We start from the raw sequence: 21,461 nt of genomic DNA on the forward strand, positions 1-21,461 counted from the left end.
TACACAAGGGTTTCTAGCATGACAACTGAAAGCCTTATTGCAAGCCCACGTGTACTTTAGTTCCAGTGTAAAACATCTTTGAAGGAGGAAATCTCTCCAACCAAAATACTTTTTACCATTTGTAATTTTGTTTTCTGCTTGTCTTAATAACTTTTCTACATAATTAAGTAGTATTTTTAACAATACTAAATCCAGTATGGAACCTCAAGGTAGCTGGCGACAAAGATCTTTATTACTGTGGCTAACTGCCCATTTACTCCAAGTTCTAGTAGTCAAAACCCATCATGTAATTTCAAACAGGACTTTTGTATTTGGGAAGGGTAAATACCAGCCTAATCAAGATACCCTGTAGGACAGACTTTGTGTTCATTGGTTCATTTTCCTGTGATGAAATGCAACAGCTGTGCACATTTATGACAGGCAAAACAGTGGATGTTGTTCTATCCCATTCTTTACCCAGCTAAGATTTCTCTTGGAGAAGAGCTTACAAGTCCTGGCAAGCTACTGCATAAAACAACTGTGCAACTTCTGAGTTTTTTCTTATCTGCTTTAACTTCCACAGTTAATTGATAGTATTTTATTTACTTATGTGTAACTTCTCTGGAGCTGATTTTTTTTTCTGTGAACATTAATATGGTTTGTATTGAAGTCATATGATTTGCACAGAACCTAAATATACGCCTCTGCCATCAGGATCTGTAGACTTTCATCTATCATTTATCATAGAATCAGTAAGGTTGGAAGAGACCTCAAAGATCATCAAGTCCAACCTGTCACCCAAGACCTCATGACTACTAAACCATGGCACCTACTGCCACATCCAGTCCCCTCTTGAACACCTTCCTTTCTTGAACAATTCAACACGCTGTAAAAGTGTAGGTATGTTTCCAGAGTGCAGTGTAATACCAAACATCTGTATTACGTTGTGCAAATTGTAATAACTTCCTCAATATTTTGCCAAGACCTAAGCTGCTTCAGCCATGCTTAATATGTTTGGTTAATAAAATTCATAGCAATAAATGTGCTTGTTAGGAAGAATATCTGTTGAAAAGCTTCAGGAAATAGTGGGAAGAAGGGTAAGGTCAGGCATTCATATACAGATACTCTTGAAAATCTGGCATTAAAAAGGCTTTGGATGTACTCATAGATGTCTGGATAGAAAGTCAAAAGGAATTTGTTTAATGACTTGAAAGTCAGAGGAGTTTTTCAACCTGTGGTGGCATAGATAATTTTATTCCCATAGATGTGGAATGCATTCAACTTTGTTAAAAATTTCAAAGGGCAGATGCTTACTGTTCGGTATGACCAAGCATTTTTATGTGGGTTAAGGTAGAATGTCTGTTCCTCTACCAGTTGGAGTTATGAAAACCTCACCAGCTCGGTGGGAATTATGTGGGCCTTTGTGCAAATCTAGGTGAAATATGCTCAAAGACCAGAAGGAAAAGCTATTCTAAAGCTTACTTTTGACAATTAGTCAAGATGACCTGGGAGGACTTCTAACTGTCCTATCTTTTCTTTTATCTCTGAAGACAGTCATATTTTTAATAGACATATAAGGGAACATTGAATCAATTTACAGAAAACAAACACTGAGACCCTATAATTTCTTGATTGCTATGTAAATTACTGCTGATAGCTTAATTCATAGATGCATAGAGTTGCCTATCTAATGTTTTGTTAGCAAATATGATTTCCTTCATCGATGCAAAGCAATTAAAATGTGTTTTTATTAGCACCAAGAGTATTTTTTTAACATTCTTCCTTCTCTAGTATTAAGCATACTGTTTACAAATATACAACAATTCTAAAGATGTTCTGACTTCTTTTTTTTTTTAAGCCTCTACCAAAAAACATGGTATCAAGACTGTGTGAGTCCAAAAAAGTGTGTGCTGCAGCTGATATGCAACTCCAGGTATGTTCTTTACATTCTAGTCTCTGCTCTCTATCCAGAACTTACAGGACATTTTAATTCATATAAGATTACAAAGTTTTTGTTGTAATGTTACATGGGCCCCTCGGTTTAGGAAAGATGTTGAGTTGCTGGAAGGTGTCCAGAGAAGGGCAACAAAGTTGGTGAGGGGTTTGGAACACAAGCCCTGTGAGGAGAGGCTGAGGGAGCTGAGCTTAGCCTGGAGAAGAGGAGGCTCAGGGGAGACCTTATTGCTCTCTACAACTACCTGAAGGGAGGTTGTAGATAGGCAGGGACTGGTCTCTTCCCCCAGGCAACCAGCACCAGAACAAGAGGACACAGTCTGAAGCTGTGCTGGGGAGGTTTAGACTGGATGTTAGGAAGAAATTCTTCACAGAGAGCGTGATTGCCCATTGGAATGGGCTGCCTGGTAAGGTGGTGGAGTCACCATCACTGGAGGTGTTTAGGAGGAGACTTGATGGGGTGCTTGGTGCCATGGTTTAGTTGATTAGATAGTGTTGGATGGTGGATTGGATGCGATGATCTTGAAGGTCTCTTCCAGCCTGGTTTATTCTATTCTATTCTACATATGTTGTAATATTATCCAAATATATGTAAGCTAGTGAGAACTACTTCATTCTTATATGAATTTTCATGTTTGTATTTCTGAATGTATTCTGTGCCGTTTATTTAAGGCTAAATGTCTAAATCTACACAGTTCTTGAAAATGGTTGGATTATCAGAATCCCCAGGTAGATTGAATAGGTTGAAGATGGAGTGTTCAATTCATAGAATCATTTAAGGAGAACTTGCAGCAGATGGAAGTATTCTGTGCTTTTGGATCATTGAAGTGTAGCAGGACTGAGAGATATAGGCCACCTTAGTAAAATCAAACCACCTCATTTATATACTCAAATGTGATTTGAGCTCCTTGTCTTCTGCAGCTCCACTATGAAAATGGCAGCTTGTTACTGCCATCAAGATTTTTGGTGGCGCTATAAAGCTGTAAGACTTCTCTGTCACAGTGTGAGGAACAGTAATTAAATTAAGGAAACTTTGTTTTCAGTGGGTAAATGTGACCTTCCCATAAACTGTCAGTGGTGCTTTGCTTCAAAGGAAATAAATTATGGTCCTGAGTACTTAGGGGTTTTCAGTCCTGCCGTTCTCAGATGTGAACAGTAGCATTAGCTTCCAGCCAAGTGTTTTTACAGTGAGTTTGGCTGCATTTAATATGCTAAAATCTTGTACTGTGTGATTTTTTGTGATTATGTTTTTTTCCCCCCTCTTTGTTTTTATGTCAGCCAAAAGCATGTAATTTCCCTTTTTACAGCTGACCTAGTGTTTAGATGAGATAAATCTGCTACTACCCTAATAAAAGATAGTTGGCTATTTTTGAGATGCAGAAAGGAGCAAATGTAAAGATCAGATCTTTGTAATGCTTCACTTTGAAAAGTACCCAAATGATTGCAACAGATGTGAGTTGCTCTGGTTCACTGAAGCTGATTTAGAAGAAAAACTTAGTTAAATATTTGTACTTTGCTCTGTGCAGTTACTTGTATCAGAATGTTAGAGTCTGGACCTGTAAATGTATACACATCAGTTACACTGATCAAAACCAGACATAACACAGGTTTTGGTATATACATATATTTTTAATTAGTTCAACTTAAGGGATTTTTGAATTATGCTTTCAGTGCAGTGCTGGCTGGCAGAGGCCAGTGCTGGCTGTGCAGGTGTTAACAAAGAGGGTGCTACTTGTGGCTATACATCTATGACATGAAAGTAATTGCATCCTCTCCATACATGCAAGAGGACTTGCTACTCACTGGCCAGCCTGATCTAGTGTGGGGTGTCCCTGCCCATGGCAAGGGGGTTGGAACTAGATGATCCTTGTGGTCCCTTCCAACCCTGAATGATACTATGATACTCTCTACAGATCTGGTTTTGAAATATATGCTCTTGGCTCTGAAAGGTTCTCATACAGAGATAGCTGAGAATCCAGAAAGAATGTGGGCAAGAATACAGTTAGTTCATGTGGGAGATTTTTTTTTGGAAAAAAACAATGCAGGAGTGAAATAAAATGTATAATGAGAATGTTTAGTGGTGGGCTTCTATTCATGACATCTACTGGCACAGAATAATTTGCCAGTCTACAGACTAGTAACTACCAAAGTGATGATAACTGCTGTCACATGCACCCATTCTTTCCTCGTGTGTTCCTGACTGTATATAGATCTGACAGATTTTCTTCCAACTTTTAATGTGTATTTGTTATCAAGGGTTGAGGTCAGATTTACAGAGTGAGGACTAAATGGGCTTGGATAGAAAGAAAATTTTAAGTCACAGTTATATTAGCAAGTAACATGGCTTCTTTGTCCTGTGGCAGGAACATGGTTTTAGAGATGATTGATTGGTGATCTAAAAGGTCTTTTCCAACTATGGCAATATCTGTGGCATTGCTCCAGAAGTAAATGACAAAGAGGTGTCATTGCATCAGTCCCGTAGTGTCCTGTGCAATCAAGCTGTTGCTCTTGGCCCTCCTGAGATGTCTGTAGGGTCTGTCTCGGTGTCACTCCAGATCCCATTGCTTTAGAACTGGGGAGAGAACACACACCTCTGTTGAGCTGAAATTCCTGCAGGATGGACTGCTGCTGGCAATGATGCATGCTTAAACAGGCTGCTTGCCCTTAAATGACTCTTGTATAACTGATGTTCAACTAGTCTCAATCATGCCAAATGACCATAATGGCCTACTAAATAGTCACACATTTCCTACTTTCAGCACCATGTTTTTGAAGATTCCAAATGATGATTTGGTACTGCCAGTGTTTTCAGTGGCCTAAACATGGATTTATTATATACCAAGCTGGTTCAGTATGGGTTTGATGGATGGACCATTCAGTGGATACAGAACTGGCTTGATGGCTGCAGCCAAAGGGTAGCTGTCAATATGTCCAAGTGGAGGCCAGTGACAGGTGGGAGTCCCTCAGGGATCAGTACTGGGACCACTCTTGCGGCGACATGGACAGTAGCATTGAGTGCACCCTCAGGAGGTTTGCAGATGACACCAAGCTGTGTGATGCAGCAGACATGCTAGAGAGAAGGGATGGCATCCAGAGGGACCTTGACAGGCTGGAGAGGTGGGCCAAAGCCAACCTCATGAATTTCAACAAGACCAAATGCAAGGCCCTGCATCTGGGTTGGGGCAGTCCCAAGCACCGATATAGGCTGGCCAGTAACTAGCTTGAGAGCACCCCTGAAGGAAAGGACTTGGTGGTGCTGGTGGATGAGAAGCTCAACATGAGCCACCAGTGTGCACTTGTAGCCCATAAAGCCAATCACATCCTGGGCTGCATCAAGAGAAGCATAGCCAGCAGGTCAAGGGAGGTGATTCTCCCCCTCTGCTCCACTCTGGTGAGACCCCACCTGGAGTACTGCGTCGTGTTCTGGATCCCTATTACAGGAAGGATCTGGATGTGCTGGAGCATGTCCAGAGGAGGGTCATGAGGATTAGAGGGCTGAAGCACCTCTACTATGGAGACAGACTTAGACAGTTGGGACTATTCAGTTGGGAGAAGAGAAGGTTCTGAGGAAAGTGGCCTCCCAGTATCTTATGGGGGCCTACAGGAAAGCTGGTGAGGGACTTTTTGGGGTGTCAGGTAGTGAGAGGATGAGGGGGAATGGAACAAAAATAGAAAGGGGTACATTCAGATTGGATGTTATTAAGAAGTTCTTCCCCATGAGGGTGGTAAGACACTGGAACAAGTTGCCCAGGGAAGTGGTAGAAGCTCCATCCCTGGAGGTTTCTTAAGGCCAGGCTGGATGTGGCTCTGAGCAACCTGATCTAGTGTGAGGAGTGCCTGCCCATGGCAGGGGGGTTGGAACTAGATGATCCTTGAGATCCCTTCCAACCCTAACAATTCTGTGATTCTATGATTATGATGATGGTGGTTGGTGTCCTCCAAAAGCCAGTTTCTGTCCTTGTATGTTATGCTAAAAATGGAAGATGAACAAACCCATATATATTTAAACTCTTCCCTCTTGCTATTCTCTCTCCCATTCTTTTCTATTTGTCTTCTGTTGTTGTCAAATGCCAGTGGCATGTGCCAAAGAAAAACATCTATTTTATGTCTTCAGGTATTTTATGCTGCCTTGGACCAGATCTACCATGGGAAACATCCACTAGAAAAGTCAACCACAGAAATTCTAAAAGAAACACAGGAGAAAGTTTATGGATTGCCATATGTATCTAATACAGTAAGTAGAATCATACTGACTGTATACGCTTCATCTTTTCTTTCCTAGCCTAGTAGTATCCCTACTTCTCCCTGTTCCTTGGCCCTCACACATGTGCTTGTTATTGTATTTCTATGCTGAAAGAGTTTGCTTTCTCTCAGCTGCTTTAGCCAGAGAGTAGGGGGTTGTAAATTTCCAGCTAAAAATCAAAATGGAGTTAATGTGTTGGGTTTGTATAGTCTTGTCATGCTGAACTTGAAACTTAACGTTTTCTTTTCTTATCTGAAGTCAGTGTGAAATAGGACTTGGAAGTGAGGCTTTCTCACTGTGCTGCTGTGACCTTTGGCACATCACTTATTTATCCTTTCATGTGGTATCTGAAAGTGTTAAAGCTTTGACTTCTACTCAGCTGTGTAATTTTGATCTTCCTTATGACTAATAGTGGAGTTTGTTCTATACTTCATGTGACATCCAAAAGTGCAGTTTGCAGAGATCTCCTGGCCCCCCAACTCTTTGGTCAGAATACCCTGATCCTTTCTCTGCTTTCTGCTCCTGGGGAAATGTACTTTTCTCCTTAGCAAAAATGTGATTTTTGTTCTGTGAGAAGGGTGTTAAGAAAAATGTACTTCAGCACTCCTCGTCAAAACTGCTGACTCTTCTGGCCTGGCAAAGAGAAGTGGAAGCAAGATGTCTTCAGAGTATAATGTCTGACTTGTCAGCATTTTTATAGGTGTTTTACATTGTTCCTCCACAGTTATTAGATACCCAGTGAATAGAACAGCTTTGAAAGTTAGCCTGCATTTATTGTTCCATTTTAAATATTCTTTAAGTTTAGTTATTACCTTCAGAAGTGTGTAATAGCTCTTAATAATCTTAGCCTCAACATGAAGAAAGACATCTGGTGAACTTTTGAAATGTCAGAACGTGTGTTCTTCAAATTTGTATTGAATTTAGATTTAGTGTGCCAAGAACTGTAATGCAATTTAAATTTCAGTAAAACTTAGTGAAAAAAATACATTAGGAGAATGTCAGTGCTATGTGTAGAGTAACTGAATGCCAGTAATTTGGCTCTTTGTCCTTTGCTGCTCTTCCTTGCAAACTTAAGAGGTGTTTGCAGTTTAATTTGTCATCTAGATGAAAAAAATTCTTGGCTTTCTGTGTTTTCTAAGTGAAGAGAGTATATTCCTTTCGTTGATTTCATAAGTAGGCATTGAAATACAAAATGAACTTAATCTGCTATTTGGCTAGGTGAGTATAGGGCTGGCAGAGAAAGCAACATATTTTGATTGTTTGAATTTTAGCTGCTCTCAATAGCTTGAGATTCAGTTCTGAGTTAATGAGGTCAGGCTTGTATATGATGGGAAAAAGTAATAATTTCATAATGAAGATCTTAACTGCATTAATGTGTCAGTCAGGGCTGCACAAGCATCCATTATTGTCTCCTGTGGCAATGCCAGCGACGAGCAGTGTGAGCAATCTGGCAGTGCAGGCCTAGAGCCTGACATGGTGATAGGCCATGCTCAGCGTAAGTGCAGAGCCAGCTAGCAGTGTAGCAAAACAGTGCTGTGCCTGCAGCATGTAACTAAAACAAGACACTGGTAGCTATAAACACAGAGAGTTATCTTGGAACAACAGGACATGCACCTGCATCAACAAACCTCGTGTGTCATTAGTAGTTGGACCAATAATCTCTAATAGTGCAATGTGTGGTCACTCAGAGGGAACCAATGAAGCCATGCCAACGAGGCTCTCTGAGTTTATATAAGTTGTAGAAGTTCCCTTGATACGCACTTCTACCTTTCCTTTCCCTTCTTCTTCTTTGCTTTGCTTTACTGTACTATACTCACACTATAGTCCTACAGTACTGAAACAATAAAGGAACAATACTCGATCATATTGGTCAGCTGTATTGACTCCAATCTCTGTCATCTATAGTCTCCTCCTGATATACCTTAATTCACTCTTACTGCTCTTGACAGGCAAATAAACCGAGTAAATATCCTCTGAATGTATTTGTGGTTCAGTCTTATTGTGCAGACCCATTTTTTTCTGAAGTAGAGCTACAGTGCGTATCTTAAACAAAGTCTTTCTGAGGCCCAAATCTGGTAGTAGGACAATTTGTGTGCATCTTTTTGTTATAGTACTTTAAAAATGAGGCACATAAACTGCACCTAAGGAGTAGATGTTGCTGTATCTCTGTAGTAATACCTATTTGAAAGTAAAACAAAGCATCCTCAGCAAAGATCATGTCATATGTGCCAATGCTGGGAGAGATAATGGGAAGAAGATCCTGTCAAAGCCTGTATTTGCCATTCATACAAGATGTACCAGTGCTGGGGCAGTTGGCACTGCACACAGTGGTATTTACACTGGCTGTGTTGACACAGACTGTTGCAGAAACTAGTGCCACATGCAAGGCAGAAAGGAAGAATGGAGCAGACTGTAGAGACAGAAACAGAGAGAAGCAGGACTCCACGAGACTCTTTTCCTGAAGAATGTAAATCTTGATTTTTGGCTGGCCATTGCTTATCTGTTTGAAAGTACCACAGGGTTTGCTGCTGGCTTCTGGTGGATGAAATTCTGCTGGGATTTCCTTGCGCTTTTACTGAATCCAGAAGCTGCTGACTGCCAGGCAGGGGGCAAGGAAATGTATTTGCCTGTTTTTGTAGTGTCTGGTGGGTTTGTTGCCAGAGGAGTTTTGTTACTGAGCGTGGAAAATTAATGCAAACTTTGCACAGGCTGGATTCTTGAGTCTCTGTGATACCTTCAAAAAGCAATCAGTCTTTCCTTTGACTCTTCTAGAAAAGCAAGAACAACCACATACTAATGATCACACATTTTCTTGCTATTTCTTTCTGGATGTACGTGGTGCTACAGTCTCTGAACTCTGGTGAATATTGTACTCTGCTTTTGCTCCGCACTGTTCTTCAAATCATAGCTTAATTCTCATCTCTTTTGAAGCCAGTTTCCATTTCCTGTGGTCTGCCTTAAAATTGATAACACTGTCTGCTTTTAGAGTACATTCCTTGGTCTCCTCTACCTTTGTCTCCAGGATGCCCAGAGAGACTTTCAAAAGTGTCAGGTGACCCTTTGATCAACCTGAGACATGATCAAAGTTTCTTCCCATGATCTGTTGCTCTGTCCTCTGCCCGTCCCCCAAGTTCAGACTTGAAAAATACTTTCCTTTGAGACAGTCATCAAAACTTAATGATATGGCATTGTTAGTCCTGTGCCAACCATAATAATTCCTATCTCCTGCTGTGGGTTTCGGTTCAATATCGTAACGAAAAATGAGACACAGGGTAAACAGGCTCTGCAGCGATAGTGGGGATTGCAACCTCCTGCAGTTACAGGAAAGAGCTCCCAATAATGAAGTGGTTTTACAATAAACACCAGCTGCCCAAATCATCCTACCTGAATTTTCTCTGTGAAATACTGTATGGATTTGAATTATTGATTCTTACTTTTAAAAAGTTACCATGGGCTGGCATATTAATTGTCTGCCTGGCGTAGTGACCTTTCTTTGTTCTAAATTGGGGGTTTGGTATGAATTGAAACTGTGAGGAGAAATGGTTTTGAAGAGCAGGGAGGCACAGTGAATCTGTGTTCATTTTTGGCTCACTGCCAAATAGTCCCTTGCATATTTTTTAAAATGACTTGGCTTTCCAGCAAGCTGTTCTTTCAGAAACAGAAAGAATTTATTTGTGTGCTGCTTGAATACAGAGTGCAGTGCTGGAATTAACCCACATACATCTTTATGATTACATCTGATAGGAAGGAACATGTTGGCCTTTTGATATTTTTTTGGAACACTAAATAATTTGCTGTATACCTTTTTTTGCTCTAGCATGTTAAGTATATTATCATGTTCAGAAGGGCAACCTCTACTAGTGGCCTAAAATTTTACGTCAGGTTACAGGTTTAAATATGCCTTTGTGCTTTTGTCCAGAGTGCAGGTTTCTTTGGCAGCATGAGAACTTTTTAATGGCCTAAGGTTGCTAGTGATCTGAGAGACCAAAACACCTGTGAGACCAAATATGTTAGCTAGCCAAGTTTGCCAACAGAAGACAAGGCAGGTATTGTTCTAGATACCCTAGAGGGAAGAAGAGCATGAACAATGGTGTATCACCAATGTGGTTGCTTCTCTTCTTCCTGCAGCTGGGGAGACTCTGCCCAGACAGGGATTCTGACCTCAGAAGGCTTCACCTAGGTCATTGTCTTAACTTGTCTGTCATGTTCCTGACAAAGGAAATCAATGGAAAAGATGCAGCCTATCATTTGGAGTTCTTTCTCAGGGAGGATGTTGGGCACTACAGGAAGATGTGGCTTGCCGTGGGTGTTGAGAACACAAGGATTTTTTAATAGGGCATGTAAAAAAGGTATCTGGGATGCTGGTCAGCTGAAAAGGAGTTGGTGTCACTAGATGCAGAGAAACAGCTTCTCTGCAGAGAAAAAATAGTAGCTGCAACACACGTTGCCACCGTATGCCCAACCCCCTGTTTTGTTTTGTTGAGCAACACCCGATAGCAAAAGAATCATAGAATCATTTCAGCTGGAAAAGATCACCCAATCCAACCATTATCTAACTCTACCAAGTCTGGTGCCAAACCATGTCCCTTGATACCACAACCACTCATATTTTAAACACCTCCAGGAATGATGATTTGACCATTTCCTTGGGGAGCCTGTTCCACTGTTTGAGAACCCTTTCAGTGAAGAAGTTTCTTTAGTATCCAATCTAAACCTCCCCTGCTGCAACTTGAGGCCTTTTCCTTTCCTCCTGCCATATTTTACTAGGGAGAAGAGACCAACACTCACCTCACTACAACCTCCCAAAGTAGCTGTAAAGAGCAATAAGGTCTCACATCACCATTCTTTTCTCCAGACTAAACAACCCTAGTTTCCTCAGCCCTTCCTCGTAAGACTCTTCACCAGCTTTGTTGTCCTCCTTTGGAAATGCTTCAGCACTCAATGTCTTTCTTGTAGTGAGGGCCCCAAAACTGAGTCCACTATTCTAGGTGTGACCTCACCAGAGCTGAGTACAGCTTACCTGGTTCTGCTTGTCACACTATTCCTGGTAGAGACCAGGATTCTGTTAGTCTTCTTGGCCACCTGAATACACTGCTGGCACATATTCAGCTGGCCGTCAACCAGCACTCCCAGGTCTTTTTCTACCAGGCAGCTTTCCAGCTTACCAAGCTTGTAGAGTTGCCTGGGGTTGAACAGCTGTGTGCTTCTTTTGCCTTCTTAGGAGCCGTTTCTTAAGAGCTTGAGAGTGACCTGACCTCATGCTTAATTGTCTTAGGTAAGCCAGAGGCCAAAATTGGAGACAATGTGATTTCTGAAGCTCTGTATCACAGTCTTGTACTCATTGTGATCACTCTTAGAAGTGGTGCTGCAGTGAAGGGGGAGAGATTGTTTTAACAGGCCTGTTTCTCAGCCTACTGAAGGCTGGCTGGCAGTTTTGAGTGAAATATCTTGTTATGGAATCTGCCATCTGTGTCGTTGTGGCATCTGTTATCTTTGGATTTCTTGTTAGGTCTTTGGAGTGGCTACTAATGTGTAGCTGTAACTGCAGTCCTGTTTAACATTTCATGTGAATATCAGTAACACCATATAAAAGAGTAGAGAGTCAGACAAGCAAGCAAGCAATGAAGCATCTGTCTTAAAATAAATAAGTGATAACCCTTAACCTCTGAAGGTAAAAGTGGTTTTGAATTCTGAAAACTTTACTCAAGTGGTGAACATAAATCTTGAAATTATTGGTAAGGAAGGCTAAGTAGTGGCTGCCAATTACATTTTAAACTGTGATTTCATTTCACATTTATCTAAAATCTTCCCAAATTTGTCTTAGGTTTATTAAGTTAAAGCGATGTAACCTTAGAACCTAAGCAAAACTGAAAGCTAGGCTAAAGGAAATGAAAAAGAAGAGCTGAAAAGTAGAGTCGGTGCTGTTGGCAAACGGCTTTTAAATTGCCATTGCTGGGTTGAGGACGAGGGAATAAAATTTACGGTGCTAATCCATAAGATGCCAAAAGAAACACCAGTACACCTGAGTATCTGAGCAAAGGAGGTTAGCAGAATTAGAGAAGCCATAAAAAAGTGTGACAAACAGAAGACAGGATAAGCTCCAGTGAGCCCAAAGTAGAATTGTGGAAATTCCAAGCAGCTTAAAAAACAAAACAATGTCAATACTGATTTAAAACAACGTGTCAGAAAGAGGAAGGGTGCCAGTTATTTGCTGTAGTTGGAAAACACATAAACACGATGATTTTGTAGTTACCCTGATGGGAAAAAAAAAGTAAAATAGGTAAAAAGGGACTAAGCCTTTTAAAGACCTCATCAAGATCATAAAAAAAATCATAGTATCATAGTGTCAGTCAGGGTTGGAAGGGACCACAAGGATCATCTAGTTCCAACCCCCCTGCCATGGGCAGGGACACCCCACACTAGATCAGGCTGGACAGAGTCTCATCCAGCCTGGTCTTAAACACCTCCAGGGATGGGGCCTCAACCACCTCCCTGGCAACCTATTCCAGGGTTTCACCACTCTCATGGTGAAGAACCTCCTTCTCACATCTAGCCTGAATCTCCCCACCTCCAGCTTCATTCCATTCCCCCTAGTCCTATCACTACCTGATATCCTGAGAAGTCCCTCCCCAGCCCATTCCAGAAGTGATGATGTGACTGGAGATAATTCCTAGAAGAATGCACAAATTCAGAATAAGAAGGCTAGAAATATTAAGTTGCAAAATGCAAATAGTGAAGGTGATAGAGTTCCATCACTACTGGTGAAGCAAGAGGAGAGTGGGATAGAAAACAGCAACAAATGTTAGAGAATAGAATAGAATAGAATAGAATAGAATAGAATAGAATAGAATAGAATAGAATAGAATAGAATAGAATAGACCAGACTAGACCAGACCAGACCAGGTTGGAAGAGACCTTTGAGATCATCGTGTCTAACCTATCATCCAACACCATCTAATCAACTAAACCATGGCACCAAGCACCCCATCCAGTCTCTTCCTAAGCACCTCCAGTGCTGGTGACTCCACCACCTCCCTGGGCAGCCCATTCCAATGCCCAATCACTCGCTCTATGAAGAATTTCTTCCTAACATCCAGCCTAAACCTCCCCTGGCACAACTTGAGTCTGTGTCCTCTTGTTCTGGTGCTGGTTGCAGAAATGCAGAAAAGCAGAAATGTATCATGCCTATACCCCAGTATTAAAATAAAAAAAAAAGAGTGATTTTTTATGAAGTATTAAGTAACATACAAGGAATTAATGCATATAATTTATGAGATGGATAGAAACACAACGGAGCTATTAAGGAAGGAAAGACAGAATAATCCAATTAGGTGCAGTCAGGTTGTCAGAATATTAAAGATTGTCAAAACAGTCACTGACCTGGAGGAATTATCACTCAGAAGCTCATGAAAAAGTGGTAGTGTTAGTATGATGGCTACTCTTCTGGAGGGAGGAGAACTTGGGAGTTGTAGACTGATCATTCATTCAGACTTGTCAGTTAAGAATTAGTAGAACTAGTTATTAAACAGCTTGTAAGTACCTTGAGAATATAAAGTCAGCAAAAGAACTACAGTTTTGTTCAGAACCATCTGAGATGGAAAAATCTACCTTGTTTTTTTAAAGAAATTGATTGAATTTGTGAATAGCATAATCTACATCTACCACCCTTTCTGACACTTGAAAGTTGTAATTCTGTAAGCAAACTGTGGAGTTATGGCTGAGGCAACACGTACAAAACATGCTGACAGAGAAGGTGAAAGCTTGGTTTCAGGCTGAGACATTTTAAGTTGAAGTCCCCTGAAGTCTGTCCAGAAATTGCAGAGGTTATGTGGTTTTGTTTAATGCTTTGATGAGAATTTATAATATTTATAGAAGCTCCTTCATTTGACAAAGATGACAGAAATAATGAGAATGGACCTGGGATTTTGAATCATTGTAAGTCAAGTAAGTGGGGAAAAGATCAGCTTGGGTGAACAGGGAACTCCTCACGAAGCTCAGGAGGACAAATAAACTGTGTAGTCTCAGGCAGCAAGGTCAGACTTTGCAGGAAGATTACAGAGTTATGGTTTGTATATGCAAAGAGAAGTCATGAAACATCAAAGCTCAATTAGAGTTGAATCTGGCCAGTGTCGTTTCAGATAACAGGGGCTTGTTAAAGTATGTCAAAGGTGGTCATCCGACTAATAGGGATGAAGAAAAAGTGGAGGCATTTGAGGCAGACCTCCCACTGCCCAGTCCCCTGAGCTGGAAGACCACAAGTGTGTGAGCAATGACTTTCTGTTTGTGGACATTGAAATGATGAGGGACTGGTTGTATCAGCTGATTGTTCACAAGTCCATGGGGCCTCACTGGGAGTTACTCCAGAGTTCTGAAAGAGCAAGACCCTTCTCTATCATCTGCCAAAAGTCTTGGGAGTCTGGGGAGGTTTCTGGTGAGTGAGAGTTGTCAAATGTTACTCCAGTTTACAAAAAGGGCATGAAAGAAGACCCAGGGCACTACAGACTTGTTAGTCTAACCTCAGTTTCTGGAAAAAAAAATATGGAGAAGGCTATAGTGGGTACTACTATTTAAAGAATAATGCAATCATCAAGCATGGTGAATATGAGTTCACAAAAGGGAAGTCCCACTTGACTAATTTGACATCCTATGCTAAGGCCACTCCCTAGTGGCTAATGGGAAGGCAGGGGATGTAGTTTTTCTGGATTTTATTAAAGGTTTTCATACTGTCTCTTATGCCATTCTTCTGCACAAATTGTCCAAGTGTGGGATCAGTGGTTTTACAGTGTGCCAGGTGAAGAGCTGGCTGAAGGGCAGAGCTCAAACAGTTGTACTGAATAGGGCTACATCTGACTGGCAACTGGTGAGCAGCAGCATTCCTCAGTATTTAGTTCTAGGGCCACTTCTGTTCAATGTATTTTATCAAGGATCTGGATGCAGGAGTTTAATGCACTGTTAGCAAGTTCAGTGGGACCACGCTGGATCTGCTGATGACTCTCAAAGGCCATGATTCCTTGCAGAGAGATCTGGATAGACTGGATTGTTGGGCAATGATTGATGAGATAAAATGTAACAATGATGGATTCTTCACTTAGGATGGAGTAATGCCAGGCACAAGTATAAACTGGGAGAGGAGTAGCTGTAGATCAGCCCTACAAAAAGGGATCTGGAGGTGCTGCTTGACATCAGGCTCAGTGGGAGTCAGTAGTGTGCCCTGGCAGGCAAGAGGGCAACCCACATCCTGGATGGCATCAGGCATAGCATTAGCAGTTGGTCAAAAGAGGAGATTATCTCATTGAATTCAGCCCTGGTGTCACCTCCCCCTGACTCCTGCCTGCAGTTCTGGGTCCCACAATTCAAGAAGGATGTGAAGGTCCTTGATTGCATTGAGAGGAGGGCAACAATGCAGGTGAGAGAGCTGGAAGTCATGTCCTGTGAGGAGCGGCTTAGGTTTCTGGGCTTTCCTAGTTTGGACAAGAGGAGGCTGAGGGGTGAACTCAATGCTCTTCTGAGGAGGGGAAGTGGATAGGGATATGCTGATCTCTTCTCCCTGGTATCCAGTGACAGGACATAGGGGAATGGTTCAGAGCTGTGCATGGCAGGTTTAAATTGCCCCTTTTTAACCCCTACCATTCTATGATTAGGAAGCATTTCTTTACTGAGAAGGTGGTCAGTGCTGCAACAGCCTTCCCAGGGAGGCGAGCGAGGCCCTATGCCTGTCAGTGTTGATATTGTTGATACTGCTTTAACCATTGCTGGGCTCTGAATTAGGCAGTCGGACTAGTTGATTGTGGTAGATCCCTTCCAACTGAAATAAGAGCATGCTTTTATTCATGGGATGCTGCTGAAGAAAATAATACCTGCTTTTAAAATAAGTATTTGGCATGGGGTACTTAGCACTGTGTAGTAGTAGTTGGCTACCTCTTAAAGATGTAGGAAAAAATGGAATAAATAGAGGCAATTTTAGGAAGGAAACTTGGACCTGTGAGGAAAGTTGAGGGAATGGAGTTTATGTGGCTAGTAGATAGGAAATGAGTGGGCACACTAGCATGTTCTGATTTTGCTTTTTTTTTAATGAAAAAACCTATGTAATTGGACTCTGATAATTGGTTTCTTATGAGTGAGCAGATAGTAGATGGGAAGAATGGTTTAATTTACAGCACGTGTGATTATGATTAATACCTAATGTTTTAAACTCTTGTCAGCTTTTTCCCTTATTTGTTGAAGAGTGAAACAGACACCCAATAGGTGTCTTAAAGAAAGAAATAGGTGTTTTAAAGAAACCACTGCTGTGGATCACAGAGATGTAAATTTCATGGTAAAAGCAGAGAGCCTTAATAGACGATTGCTTTTACACTTTTTCTTCTCTCTCTGGTTACTTGAAGAGGCATTGATGTTGCTCATATTCCACTTTTTGGAGTGTTTTGAAGAGCGATGAAGTCATACGTCATTACTCAAGCTCTTGAAGTTTGTGTAACCCCTTCAAAGTAATCTTTTTTACCTTGCCATGTCGGAAGACAAAGTTATTTACACAAAGTGCAAATCCCTGGATTAGTTTTCATGTGAGCCTTCTTTAAAGTATACTACAAAATCAAGCTGAAGAGTCTGCTATCTGAGGAAAAGATTAATAAAGGATTGCATAGTGCACTCTGGGGAAGGGAATAGTTCTATAAATAATTAATAGCTAAAAGCCATTTCAAAAAGATTGGTGCCCTGCTGAGGTCAATATTAAAGTAGATGCCGGGGCTTTCAAAAGTTCTTAAAGTCATCCTTCATGGTTTGTTTAGGTTTCTGTCTTTCTGGAGTTGAGTTCACTTCATGATAAAGAAAATAGTGATAGCAAATACTGTGAAGATTTGGTTTCTGGTGGTAATGTGACACTATTCCCTGGGCAACTATCCACAGCAGCAGAGTGTTTACAGATATTGTAAGATATGAAGCACTTTTAAGGAAATTCTTTTTTTGCATGTTAGCCCTATGAAACTCAAATATACTTCAGAGAGAGTGTAGTAGAATATTTTAAGGAACAGTGCAGGAAGTAGTTGCATACACCTCCTGGAAACATTCTGAATAGCTGTATGTGCTTTATATGTATCTTTGGCTGTGGGATTGTTTAGCCTGGAGAAGAGGAGGCTCAGGGGTGACCTCGTTGCCCTTTACAACTACCTGAAAGGTGGTTGTAGCCAGGAAGGGGTTGGTCTCTTCTCCCAGGCAACCAGCACCAGAACAAGGGGACATAGTCTCAAGCTGCACCAGGGGAAGTTTAGGCTCGAGGTGAGGAGAAAGTTCTTCACCGAGAGAATCATTGGAATGGGCTGCCCAGGGGGGTAGTGGAGTCACCATCCCTGGAGGTGTTCAAGAGGAGACAGGACATGGCACTTGGTGCCATGGTCTAGTCATGAGGTCTGTGTTGACAGGTTGGACTCGATGATCCTCGAGGTCTCTTCCAACCTTAGTGATACTGTGATACACACACACATACATCCAGAGAAAGAGATACACAAGAACACAGACTGCTTTGTTTTAGTTTTACATAATTCTGTTCTCACAGGTCACACATCCTCCCCCCCCAGGAATGCTGTGGTAGAAATGAATCTGCCATTGCCATAAACAGGGCCTGAAATGAAGTGCTCTTCAAATGCAGTGTGAGATTGTCCGCTCTCTGAACACCTTGAGGTCAGCACAAAAGAAGAAAGAGGATCTGTTATCACTCTTGCCTAACAGGAAGTAGCAGTTGCACTGCAGGGGAAAAGGTGTTTTTTTCAAGTTAATACTGCAGTTTGTCACAGGTTCAAGATTTGTATCATGATCCCCTAAATCTCTGTCATTAGTAAATGAGCATTAATTTCATCTTCCAGTGCAGATACAGGGAATTTACATGATTAAGTTGTACTGGCAAATATAGTTTGCAGTTACAATGTTGCTTAATACATATAATAACAGTTCTTTTAAAGCCACATTCATGCAGGTTTTGGGGGGTTTTGTGTGTTTTGTTTAAAGGAATATGTCATTGGTAAACTAGAATAAAACCCCTGGGTTTCATTGGGAGTCTGTACCCAGAGGAAACTGTGATGATCTGATTCTAGTTTTCTCCGGCTTATGAATGTTTAAGGCAGGCATAGAAATTGTTAATTGGTAACAGAATTCTCTGTGTGTGTGTTGCATGTGCATGTATGTGTGTGTAGTTCTGTTACAACATGAAGGGCATCTTTGGAAATTGATTGTATATTTCTTACATTTTCCCTCCAAGACTAGTTCTGTACAAGTAACATTGTCTCTCAGCTTGTCAGACAAGGTCAAAGGACACAATAGAGAATCAATTTTCATATCTCTGTGTCTTTTAATCCACACTTGAAGAGTTGCAGAGCAATGCAGATCATACATAGAGCTTTTTGATATTTGTATTCTTTTTCATCTCCCATGTCCCCTTTCCCCCAGTCACTTCATGGGGAGGAGAGAAGAGTGAAGAGTAAATAGTTTTAAATGATTTTGCTATAAGCAGCTCAAAAGCATCAATAGTCTGTAAATGAAAAGGAAATACTTCTCTTTAAGTAATTCAAAGACCATATGGTACCTATCTGGAATCACCTAAGTGGTTAATTGCATGTTGAATTCCTTTCCTCTTCCCTAGTGTAAACAACTGCAAAAATATTTACATTCCCTGCTGTGCTAGATTTATTTATCATTTTATAATAAAAACACAGAAGTGTTATAAATTGAAATCTTAATCTCTTGCTTGACTCGCTTTCTAAAATGTCAGCAGTGTCTCTGGGTTGGTTTACTTTGTGTGCTCTCCCACTCTTAACAGAAGTGCATGACACTGAAAACAAGAAAGTTAAGAAAGTTGGAGGTGCAGCACAAAATGTGGTTTCTTGAAATTAGCTTTCTGTTATTCTAAACAAGATTAGAAAGTGCAGCGAGGGAAGCGGCTTTAAAGCTCTTTATGAGATGTTCGTATTGTTGTGAAACTCCAGAGTGGTGCTGATGTAATCCTATAAAACTTAGAGGAGCTCAGGCAAAAACCACAGAAAGTAAGTTGCCTGGGGAAGCCACTGCCTACCTATAGAGCAAGTTATTCCTGTCAGTCAGTGAGTGCTCTAGCTTTTCCCCAGAGATGGACGGCACAAACACTGCAAACTCTGCGCTCCAGAACTCGTTAACTGTGTCTAGAGGTGAGAATGAATAGAGGACGTCTTCAAAGCACAGTGCAAACTTGCGCAACAAACTAACTCAATAAGGAGAAACAGTCTGTGATTTGTTTTGGAACAAGGGAGTGGATTCTTTAAGCTGAAAAGTGTATGTGAAAATAATTTTCTGGGTTTGTAAATGAGTAATCCAAACAGAAAAGTGGGAGAATAGTTTCTATGTGACAATTTGGCCTCTCCAAAATAAGCACACCCAGCGACAGAGCTTACGCTTTGGAGCCTGGTGGCCACAGCCCAAACTTCTGCTAACAGTCCTGGGCTGCTCACTCCCATTACTGTGTGGGGACAAGAGAAAAAGAGGAGCCTTACCAGCAAGCTTCTCATCATGTCTAATGGCAGACTCAATTCTTTTGGGAAAGGGAGCAGTTCAGAGAAGGGCATTTATTTAATTGAGGTAGATTAGCACAGTGGTTCTGGGAGTCACTGTGACTGAATGAGTGAGACAGAAATTGTCTGTGATGGCTGGATGCTGTTACAGTTCTGTGCTCTTGGATTTTGAGAAAAGTGATCTGGGTAAAAGCAGAAAAATGCAAAGTGGAGTCAAAGGATAAAAGTAAGACCAGATGTCCTGGTCATCAGATAATGGACATTTTAATTTTGCTAAAAGCACTTTCTCCCTCTCATATTTTAAAGTGATACCTGCACAGCTAGTCCATCAGAATGGGTAACTTGTTAAGCTAAATGTGGAGCAAATGAAATCATCTGCATCCTCAGTAAATTCACCATTTTTCTGTGCTGAAAATTGCTTTCATAGTTCTTGATCTGTAGCCCTTGAAGTTCCACCTTCAGCTCATGCCATCTGAGTGGCTGACAGTGCTGAGAAAACATTGCCTGTGCTAACTTTCAATATGGTCATTTGCATACCAGAGCAGCATTGTCCTGGATTTCCACTACCCCTGGTAAACCTTGGTCTCATCAGAGGGAAATATCCTATACTGATTTCCTTGTTCTCTTCTGGCTCTCCACTTGCCAGACCTTGAAGCTTCTTCATGACTCACAGGAGATTTCCAGCTGTGCTGGTAGCTAAATTCAAGGGCGTTAGGAACAGTAACATCAAGTCTCAGGGGTTCTCCACCCCATAGCCCCTGAAGGAGATAAGCTGGCTGCTTCTCAGTTGGTTGCCATGCCAGAGTAAGAATTTAATTAAGAAGGGGGAGAGCATTAAATAGTATCTCCATCAAATATTGTTCCTTGTGGAAACTATTCAACAACTTGCTCATTGATGTAATTACTGTAGCACACATTTTGTAATTAAAAGTCTTAAATACTGAAAATACTTTCAGGTTCTTACTTGTGATTTTTGTCTTAAGATGCAAAGCAAAGTGGACTTAAATATACCTTGAAATAGCTGAAGTCTCAGCAGAATCTGATGGAAGAACACTTTAAAAAATTGAAGCACTAGATAAGAGTTTCTTTAGGGGGTTGTTTCTCTTTTCTATGTTTCCAAAAGGTATTGTAGGGTTTTGTAATACTGTGGAGTAATTAGTGGAGCATGAAACCATGATTGCCCACACTGAAATAAAAGCTAGGTTAGTATGTGTTAAGCTACCTGTAAGAATAGAATAGAATAGAATAAACCATGTTGGAAGAGACCTTAAAGATCATCGTGTCCAACCTATCATCCAACACCACCTAATCAACTAAGCTATGCAACCAAGCACCCTGTCAGGTCTCCTCCTGAACACCTCCAGCGATGGCGACTCCACCACCTCCCCGGGCAGCCCATTCTAATGGGCAATCACTCTCTCTGTGTAAAACTTCCCCTGACCTCCAGCCTGAACCTCCCCTGGCACAGCCTGAGACTGTGTCCTCTTGTTCTGGTACTGGCTGCCTGGGAGAAGAGACCAACATCTGCCTGTCTACAACCCCCCTTCAGGTAGTTGTAGAGAGCAATAAGGTCACCCCTGAGTCTCCTCTTCTCCAGGCTAAGCAACCCCAGTTCCCTCAGTCTCTCCTCATAGGGCTTGTGTTCCAAACCCCTTACCAACTTCATTGCCCTTCTCTGGACACATTCCAGCAGGTCAACACCCTTCCTAAACTGAGGGGCCCAGAACTGGACACAGTACTCGAGGTGTGGCCTAACC

The 21,461-nt window shown here is 41.4% G+C and overlaps 1 protein-coding gene across 2 annotated transcripts in view; it reads left to right on the forward strand.

The window, feature by feature from the left end:
* Positions 1-21,461, forward strand: part of MIPEP (mitochondrial intermediate peptidase) — an 83,460-nt gene that overhangs the window by 44,330 nt on the left and 17,669 nt on the right. Inside the window, exons 15-16 of one of the 2 annotated variants that reach the window (XM_068143908.1) lie at positions 1,838-1,912; positions 6,047-6,166. In XM_068143908.1, the coding sequence (XP_068000009.1) occupies positions 1,838-1,912; positions 6,047-6,166 (195 nt within the window). The remainder of the gene's footprint in view (positions 1-1,837; positions 1,913-6,046; positions 6,167-21,461) is intronic. The other variant, XM_068143919.1, reaches the window with a different exon arrangement.

Source organism: Melanerpes formicivorus, unplaced genomic scaffold (genome assembly GCF_026170545.1).
Source record: "Melanerpes formicivorus ecotype bairdi unplaced genomic scaffold, bMelFor1.0.p_v2 SCAF_1, whole genome shotgun sequence".
Taxonomy (NCBI): Eukaryota; Metazoa; Chordata; class Aves; order Piciformes; family Picidae; genus Melanerpes; species Melanerpes formicivorus.